This window comes from Macadamia integrifolia, chromosome 3 (assembly GCF_013358625.1).
Source record: "Macadamia integrifolia cultivar HAES 741 chromosome 3, SCU_Mint_v3, whole genome shotgun sequence".
Taxonomy (NCBI): Eukaryota; Viridiplantae; Streptophyta; class Magnoliopsida; order Proteales; family Proteaceae; genus Macadamia; species Macadamia integrifolia.
The window spans coordinates 23,522,750-23,532,279 of record NC_056559.1 but is presented as its reverse complement, the minus strand read 5'-3'; the positions used below and the strand labels follow the sequence as shown (position 1 = coordinate 23,532,279).

The 9,530-nt window shown below is 36.9% G+C and overlaps 1 protein-coding gene across 1 annotated transcript; it reads left to right on the top strand.

Moving 5' to 3' along the window:
- Positions 1-1,251: 1,251 nt before the first annotated feature.
- LOC122073208 (pleiotropic drug resistance protein 1-like) lies at positions 1,252-8,496 on the top strand. Its single transcript, XM_042637747.1, has 23 exons — positions 1,252-1,960; positions 2,051-2,171; positions 2,289-2,377; positions 2,494-2,578; positions 2,683-2,842; positions 2,961-3,037; positions 3,189-3,242; positions 3,351-3,743; positions 3,820-4,101; positions 4,214-4,530; positions 4,631-4,791; positions 4,896-4,999; positions 5,126-5,276; positions 5,399-5,506; positions 5,610-5,758; positions 5,872-6,204; positions 6,295-6,585; positions 6,677-6,760; positions 6,862-6,995; positions 7,089-7,316; positions 7,402-7,573; positions 7,658-7,912; positions 8,009-8,496. The coding sequence occupies exons 1-23, from the start codon at positions 1,566-1,568 to the stop codon at positions 8,264-8,266; spliced, it is 4,401 nt and encodes a 1,466-aa protein (XP_042493681.1). The 5' UTR covers positions 1,252-1,565; the 3' UTR covers positions 8,267-8,496.
- The last annotated feature ends 1,034 nt before the right edge of the window (positions 8,497-9,530 follow it).

Sequence of the window (9,530 nt, the reverse complement as noted above, 5' to 3'; positions counted from 1 at the left end):
GGTTCGATTTTGACAGATCTAAAATCGCATTATCAATTAGTTGCAATACACGTCTTCCTACTTTAGGCTTTCATTGAAAGAGCTTGTGTGCACAAGATAACGAAATTCACCTAATCATTCTTAGCCAAAGAAAAAAAATAAATTCACCTATTCATTTATCATAACAGAACAAGAATGATCTTTTGATCCACCAAGAAGCACTAGCATAGCTTGACCTGAACACTAAAACTAAACTTGCGCCAGCTATAGGCTTTCACTTGAAAGAGCTTGCTCTAACAGGGTAAAAAAATTCACTTATTTGTCATAACGGAACAAGAATGATCTTTGATCCACCAAGATGAACAACTATAACTTGAACTGAACATCTAAACTAGGTTGACAGCTATCATAATCCTTTTTCTTCTCTACAAAGAGGAAAAGAAGAATATTTCGGTTTTGATTTGAATCAAACTAAATGACCTACTTTGAACCCAATGAGGATCTATAGCTGAAGTATATATTATTTTTACAATTTCAATCAATGTGGATAATAAATCCTTTTTTTTTTTTTTTGAAAAATCCTATTCTTTTTTAATGTTTAGAAAAAATTTGATGGATTATGACCATAATAAATAAAAAGATATATATATTTTTTTCTGATCAATGAAGATATAAAAGTTGATCCAGACGCCTAAAATATGACTTAAACTTAATAAAGAACCAAATAAAAAATCGAATACAAACCCAACCAAATTGATTCGATTTTGATTTCTAAAATATGTCTCTATTTTGGATTGGGCTTGATTTTGGTTTGTTCATTTTATATCATGAATCAACTCAAAACCAAACCAAATCAATTGACACCCTTAGCTGGATTAAGATTAAATGGGCATTTACATAAATACAGGATTTACGCCTTTGAGTTTGAGTTCCGATTTGTGGACCGTTCAAAAATTGAAACTCCATTGCAATTCATCTCTGGATTGAACCGATTGGCCAACCCGATATTTTTCCCGGTCTCGTGCTCTGGTTGGGTTTTGGAATATTACCGTTCCCGTTATTTACCGAGTTGCCCCTTCACTTTGCGGCGCTAACAGGGAACAAAAGAAACAATTCGAAAGGAAAGCTCCCTCTTCATGCTTATCATGATCCCAAACTTGGATTTTTCTTCTTTTCAAACCCTTCTAGATGTTTGAATTTCCTGGCAATCTAATAAATGACAACATAAGCCAACGTTGATTTTTAGATTTTAGATAACTTGAAAGACCCAACTTCTGTGAACAACTAGAGTTTGTTGTTTGACTTATTTCAAAGCAAGATTTCTTGGATGACTGAATCTCATTTTTTTTTTCCTCTTAAATTCAGAAAATCAAACTGGATTTAAGTTCTACATATATAGAATTGCGAAGTTCAGTGACTCCTGTTGAGCAATTGAGTGGGTCGAGCAGGTTTTGTCCTCTGGATCTCTTTTTTAAGTGAGAAACACAAAGAAGAAGAAGAAGAAGAAGCACAAACAGAACGAACCCAATTCAGTATTGCTCTGTTTTCTGGTGGGTTTTAGTGGTTTTGCAGTATTGGGTTCTTCAATGGATCCTTCTGCTGAACTCTACAGAATTGATAGTCTACGTAGTAGTCATCGTGGTGGTGGTAGTTTACAGGGTGGTAGTTTTCATGGCAGCTTTCGAGCTAACAGTTCTTCAGTATGGAGGAACAGTGGAGCTGATGTGTTTTCAAGATCTTCTGTGTCCCGAGGTGAAGATGTTGATGATGAAGAAGCTTTGAAATGGGCTTCTATTGAGAGATTACCCACTTACGATCGTATAAGGAAAGGTATATTGTCTATAACAGAAGGTGAGGCCAAGGAAATTGACATTGATAGTCTTGGGATCGCAGAGAAGAAGATTTTGCTAGACAGATTAGTCAAAGTTGCAGAGGAGGATAATGAGAAGTTTTTGTGGAAGCTAAGGGAACGCCTTGATCAGTGAGAAATTACCCTCATCAGTCTTTCTTCTTTTAAAAGTTCTTCTTTTAACAATACCCACAACTTGCTCTGTTTTGATGCTCTACTCAGAGTTGGAATTGAACTTCCCACCATTGAAGTCCGATTCGAGCAAGTAAATGTAGAAGCAGAAGCTTATGTGGGAAGTAGAGCCTTACCTACAATGATAAACTTCTCTACTAACGTAATAGAGGTAATCTCAAGTCTCAACCTTTAAATCATCCTATGCAAAGTTTCATTTGCATAAAAATTGTTTATTTCTCAAAACAATTATAACTTTTTCCTTATTAGCTTCTTGTCTGGTTTAAAGGGGCTCTTGGTTAGTCTTGGTATTCTTCGAAGTAAAAAGAGAGCACTAAAAATCCTTCACAATGTTAATGGAATTGTCAAGCCCGGCCGGTAAGAACACTCCGAAGCAAACTCTGTTCTTCATAATTTGAACCAATAACTGTTTAGTTTTAACTAGTTAGGACTTGTAGCTAATCGAAGTCATTAAATCAAATTGAGTTTTGCAGGATGACGTTGCTTTTAGGCCCTCCAGGCTCTGGAAAGTCCACTATGTTGTTGGCTTTAGCAGGAAAACTTGATAAAGATCTGAAAGTATTCTTTCAAAACTCTATATAATCTTTCTTTTGTAGATGTTTAGTAAATAAATAATTTTTTTGTTCTATTAACTAAAACCTGTTCTGTTGAATTTTGTGCAGTTCTCTGGGAGAATAACTTACAATGGCCATGACATGAAGGAGTTTGTCCCACAAAGAACAGCAGCATATATCAGTCAAAGAGATCTCCACATAGGGGAGATGACAGTGAGAGAAACCTTAGCCTTTTCTGCTAGATGTCAAGGGGTGGGAACTCGTTATGGTATGTTGAACAGGACAGCTTTGAAGTTTAAGATCTGATCAGTTTAGTTTCCAAGCTTTAGCTTGATGAATGATAATTGAGTTTGAGTCAATTGTTTTCAAATATGGAAATTATGCAGATATGTTGTCAGAGTTGGCAAGAAGAGAAAAGGCGGCAAAAATTAAGCCTGATCCAGACTTGGATCTTTTCCTGAAGGTAAGATTTGCGATAGCATAACGTGGGTCTGATGAAGTTTTTATTCTCAAGTTCATTAATTGTGTTATAAGAAATGAAGAATTAACAAATTCATGCTAATGATTATGATAGTGTTAAGAGATGATGAGAATTTTGGTTTTGACGTTTGCAGGCAGCATCATTAGAAGGACAGGAGGTCAGCGTAGTGACTGATTATATTCTGAAGGTATCACCACTAAAATCCCAGTACTTATGGATATGGTGATTCGAAAACAGATAGCCTAGATAGGATACTGATCAATTTCACGGGGCTCCACATTGAACTGAAATGTAGATATTGGGACTTGACATCTGTGCTGATACAATGGTGGGAGATGAAATGCTGAGAGGTATCTCTGGAGGACAAAGAAAGCGTGTCACAACAGGGGAGATGATGGTTGGAGCAGCCAGGGCTCTTTTCATGGATGAGATATCAACTGGTTTGGACAGTTCGACAACATTTCAGATTGTGAATTCACTTAGGCAATCCATCCACATTCTAAATGGGACAGCTCTCATCTCTCTCCTCCAACCAGCACCAGAGACTTATGAACTATTTGATGACATTGTTCTCCTATCCGATGGGCATATTGTGTATCAGGGTCCGCGTGAACATGTTCTTGATTTTTTCGAATTCGTGGGTTTCAAATGCCCTGAAAGGAAGGGAGTAGCTGACTTCTTGCAAGAGGTTAGAGTCTATTTTATTGTTTGTGAAACTGAGAGCCTGGGAGGGACTATATTAATTTAATGGATTTGATTGATAGGTGACATCAAAGAAAGATCAACAACAGTACTGGATACGTAAAGACGAACCATACAGATTTATTACCGCCGATGAATTTGTCCAGACATTCCAATCATTCCATGTTGGTCATAGGCTAGGAGATGAACTTGCCATCCCATTTGATAAGAGCAAGAGTCACCCTGCTGCACTAAGTACTGATAAATATGGTATTAGCAAGAAGGAACTGTTGAAAGCCTGTGCAGCAAGAGAGCTATTGCTCATGAGGAGAAACTCATTTGTCTACATTTCCATGATGGTGCAGGTTGTTAATGGTTTTGACCATCAAAATTTATTTTTTGAAAATTTTCTGGTCATGTAAGTAATTATACTGATTGGCTCTGTTTTTTTATTTTTATATATTTTTATTTTTTCAGATACTTCTTGTGGCATTCATATCAATGACAGTCTTTCTGCGTACTGAGATGAAAAAAGATTCAGTAATTGATGGGGGAATTTATATGGGTGCTTTATTCTATTCTCTCAGCATTATTATGTTTAATGGAATGGCAGAGCTTGCCTTGACTGTCATGAAGCTTCCTGTATTCTATAAGCAAAGAGACCTCCTTTTCTATCCTCCATGGGCATACTCATTGCCTTCATGGATCCTAAAGATCCCTATCACATTTCTTCAAGTTGCTACCTGGGTGTTCATAACTTACTATGTCATAGGCTTTGACTCAGACGCCGGAAGGTAAAGCTAAAGTAGATTTGAAATTAAATGTAGTTATGTAATTTTTTTGGAAATTATTGATTGCCTAGATGGTAACCAGCAGAATGTTTTCATTTTGCAGGTTTTTCAAACAGTACCTTCTCTTTGTATGTATTAACCAAATGGCATCTGCACTGTTCCGATTAATCGCTTCACTGGGGAGGACCATGGTTGTGTCACAGGTATTCGGGGCCTTTGGATTACTTATACTTATGGTTCTGAGTGGATTTATCTTGTCACGAGGTATGCTTCAGAATTATATACAGAAATTTCATTTGATTGTTTTCAGTTGCATCTGTATTTAGGTAAATTTATTCTGTAAGAGCTTCTTTCTTTTTCTGTCGCAGAGAATATAAAAAAGTGGTGGATATGGGGCTATTGGATGTCTCCTATGATGTATGGGCAAACTGCATTAGCAGTGAACGAATTCCTTGGGAAAAGCTGGGGAACAGTAATGCTCTAAACCTTTTCTCACTCATCTAATGAAGACCTAGAGAAGATTTAAAAAAATATATATATTGAAAGACATGTTTTTGTTAAGGTCAAATAAGGTTTAAATTTTCTTTCCATGTTACAGATATCGAATGGAACGACTATAGGAGTGGCGACCCTGAAATCTCGTGGGGTCTTCACTGAATCTTATTGGTATTGGATTGGAGTAGGGGCATTGATTGGTTATGTTTTCGTGTTCAATGGTTTATTCACAATGGCTCTTGCTTATCTCAATCGTAAGTTTAATGTAGTTTACTTTTTTTTTTCTCCTTTGTTCAGTTTGACAAGTTAATCAGTTGATCTTATAAGCTTTCATAAGTGAGTCATCATATCTAATAATTGGTTAAACGTATTGCAGCATTAGGGAAGCCGCAAGCAGTTCTATCTGAAGAGAGCCTGAATGAAAAAAATGCAAGCGGAAATGGGGAAATGGTTGAGCTATCATCCAAAGGAAAGAGCTCCATGGGTAGGAATTCATCCAGATGTGGTTATGCTGAGAGCATTTTCTCTATTTACTTACTATTTTTACCTTATCTAGCATTGTTGTAATCAAAATAATGTGTAAACAGGAGATGAAATTAAAAGTACATTTGAAAATGCATCCTCTAGCATGGCCACAGTCGATGCCAATCAGAATAGGAAGCGAGGAATGGTTCTTCCATTTGAGCCTCTTTCCATCACCTTTGATGAAGTCAAATACTCCGTGGACATGCCACAGGTATCTTTAGGTTTCAATTTGTCATCTATGAATACCACAGACAGTAAGAGGTATTCCTTCTTTAAAGTCCTATTGATGCTTTGTAATGATTGCTGATTGAATTATACATGTAGGAAATGAAAGCACGAGGTGCTACAGAGGACCGGCTGTTGCTTCTTAGGGCAGTGAGTGGAGCTTTCAGGCCAGGAGTTCTTACAGCTCTAATGGGTGTTAGCGGTGCTGGTAAGACCACTTTGATGGATGTGTTAGCTGGAAGGAAAACTGGAGGATACATTGAGGGAATCATCAAGATATCTGGCTACCCAAAGAACCAGGACACTTTTGCTCGTATATCAGGATATTGTGAACAGAATGATATCCACTCACCTCATGTTACAGTTTATGAATCCTTGCTTTATTCTGCTTGGCTCCGGTTGGCTCCTGATATTGATTCTTCCACTAGAAAGGTATATGACACAGATACTTTGATCCTTTTGTTGTGCTCTTTATGGAAGTTTTGGGTGTTTTATAATTGGTAGACCAATTAATGATTGCAGATGTTCATTGAAGAGGTCATGGATCTAGTAGAGCTGGACTCTTTGAGGGATGCACTGGTTGGGCTTCCAGGTGTAAATGGTCTCTCAACGGAGCAGCGGAAGCGGCTAACCATTGCAGTTGAACTTGTTGCCAACCCTTCAATTATATTCATGGATGAACCAACCTCTGGTCTGGATGCAAGGGCTGCAGCAATAGTGATGAGGACAGTGAGAAACATCGTGGACACTGGACGAACTGTGGTGTGCACCATCCACCAGCCCAGCATTGACATATTTGATGCTTTTGATGAGGTTTGAAATTCTTGAGATTGATGGACTAGTTTTCTGTTATAGCTTTCTAATACTTACCAAATGATTTTAACCTCTTAACATTCTGCAACAGCTATTCTTGCTGAAGCAAGGAGGAGAAGAAATATATGTGGGCCCCTTAGGGAAACATGGTTGCCAATTGATCGAGTACTTTGAGGTGAGGCAATCTATGGAAACTATAAATAAGTAAATATAAACCTTGATAGACTTTCCAACCTTAGTACAGTAATTGATAAATATGGTTTGTGCTCCATCAAGGCAATCAAAGGAGTTAGTAAGATAAAAGATGGTTATAATCCAGCAACATGGATGTTGGAGGTGACAAGCACAGCCCAAGAATCAGCTTTGGGGATCAATTTTGCTGAAATATATAAGAACTCAGAACTGTACCGGTAGGTTCACTTATAAATTTCCTCTTACGATGTGCCATAGGTAACAGTTAGTTTGTCTATAGCTATTAATACTCTATAAATTGAATCATTCAGGAGGAACAAAGCAATGATCGAGGAACTGAGTAAACCTGCCCCTGGTTCCAAAGACCTCTATTTCCCTACTCAGTATTCTCAGTCTTTCTTCAGCCAATTTGAAGCTTGCCTATGGAAGCAGCATTGGTCATACTGGAGGAACCCATCATACACTTTTTTTAGGCTTTTCTTCACAACTTTCATAGCTTTGATGCTTGGGACAATGTTTTGGAATCTTGGATCCAAAATGTAAGTGGAGTCTGAAGGTTTTTCCTTTTAACTTCTCCGATCTAAATTTTCTCTGTTAATTTGATTTGAATGTTGGAAAATGCAGCAAGAAGCAGCAGGATCTCTTTAATGCAATGGGTTCTATGTATGGTGCTGTTCTCTTTCTTGGGATACAAAATGCCGGTGGAATACAGCCAGTTATAGATATCGAACGGACAGTATTTTATAGAGAGAGGGCTGCTGGAATGTATTCAGCTATGGCATATGCCCTTGCCCAGGTAATCACTTTTTTCTTAATAAGCTCAACACTAAGAACTTAATTGTCTATATGTTTCTTACCAGTGTCTTTGTTTCTGGTGCAGGTTATGATTGAGATTCCACATATCTTTGTCCAATCTATAATATATGGACTCATTGTGTATTCAATGATTGGATTCCAATGGACAGCAGCAAAATTCTTTTGGTATCTATTCTTCACATACTTCACTTTGTTATACTTCACCTTCTATGGTATGATGGCAGTGGGTATGACACCCAACCAACACATCTCTAATATAGTTGCGGCGGCATTCTATTCACTATGGAACCTTTTCTCAGGATTCATTATTCCAAGAACCGTAAGTTCCGATGATCCCCCCTCCCAAATTTAGAGGGTAGAAGTAATATTCCTTATGCTTTTTTGTAATTTACTTATTGATATTTGTTCATTGCAGAAAATTCCTGTGTGGTGGAGGTGGTACTACTGGATTTGCCCGGTTGCTTGGACATTGTATGGATTGGTTGTGTCACAGTTTGGAGATATGAAGGATGAACTTGATTCAGGATTTAGGGTTGAAGATTTTGTAAGGATTTATTTTGGATTCAAACATGATTTGTTAGGAGTGGTTGCAGTTGTCATTGTTGGGTTTCCTGTGCTTTTCGCATTCACCTTCGGTTTTTCGATAAGGGTATTTAACTTCCAGAAAAGATAAAAGGATTCTGCCATATGCAAAGGGGAAATGAAGTCATCAGCAACCTATAGAGCCATGTATACAAAATATATCTGACTTAGCATGTGGAGGCAAAGTTAAAAATAATTTATAGTTCAAAGTCAAATGTTTATTTCATTGTATCATGTTGGAAGTTTGAAGTAGAGAATTTGGTTCAATACGGTATTTTATAGAACTTTAAACTTCACAAAAATATTTGGATTATTTATTTATTGAAGGAGGAACCACATCTGATAAGAAGATAGATGGATCTCTTTGAAGAAGATAATTATTTTATTTTGATTGTTGGACCTGTTAATTTGATTTCAACTCTTGGTTTCTTTGATTTCATTGATTTTGTGTCTTAAAATAAATTCAATAATCAATATGATGTCAATACATTGCAATGCAGAGACACAAGGTGCATGGCCCTGTGCCTAATAGTGTGAGCTCTTTTGCTCTAGTATGGAAGGCAAACCAATCAATTTTTATTGGTTAGAGAAAACCCATTGAAAATTCATTTGGATCAAACATTTTTTTAATATAACAATGGATCTGGACTAGTTTTTTTATAGTCAGACATTGCTGCAATACATGCCACTTGACAGATTGGATAAAGCTGAATTTTTGTGGATGGGTAGATCCCAAAGTTTGTTGTTCACATGTCAAGTTTCAGCCAAAAAACGAAGTTGCCAAGTGGTTTGAGAATAATGGTAATTTCGGCATAGACTAGAGTTTTAACACACACAAATAGATAGTTGACTCCATTCTTAAATGGTCCAACCAATAGATCGATTCTTTTCAAGTTTTGGACCTCAAAAGGAGTTAGGCATATGGTCCATCCGGCTAAACTAGACTTCTATATCTACTCGACCTTTTATAAAAGTTCGCAAAAGTTTATATAAACGGCAAAAAATATGTTCCACTGTTGGAGATTGCACCCACCTTTTTCAGCATCCTCTTGGATGTAAAAACTGGTGGTGTCAATCAGTTGGGTCGGCCTAGCCGTGCATGTCCCTTGTTCCGTGACCTGCCTATTTAAGGAATGAATTGGACTTGGTTGGGTTTTGGGCTATAACCGGACTTTTACTAATTGGTCTTAAACAGGCTAATGCATCATTAAAGCCTTAAACATGTTTTAATTATCTTAGATTTATGAAAATTTAATATATTTATAAAATCATCAATAATTTAGAAAAGACTTTACACGTAATTAAACTTAATAATTGATAAAAATATCAATATATACCTTATTTTACCAAAAAAA

Excerpts from the sequence above, each read along its gene's own strand:
- LOC122073208 (XM_042637747.1), top strand. The coding sequence starts at position 1,566 with ATGGATCCTTCTGCTGAACTCTACAGAATTGATAGTCTACGTAGTAGT. Across the intron at positions 5,277-5,398 it reads GGCTCTTGCTTATCTCAATC|CATTAGGGAAGCCGCAAGCA; the intron begins GTAAGTTTAATG and ends AACGTATTGCAG. Across the intron at positions 5,759-5,871 it reads ACTCCGTGGACATGCCACAG|GAAATGAAAGCACGAGGTGC; the intron begins GTATCTTTAGGT and ends TTATACATGTAG.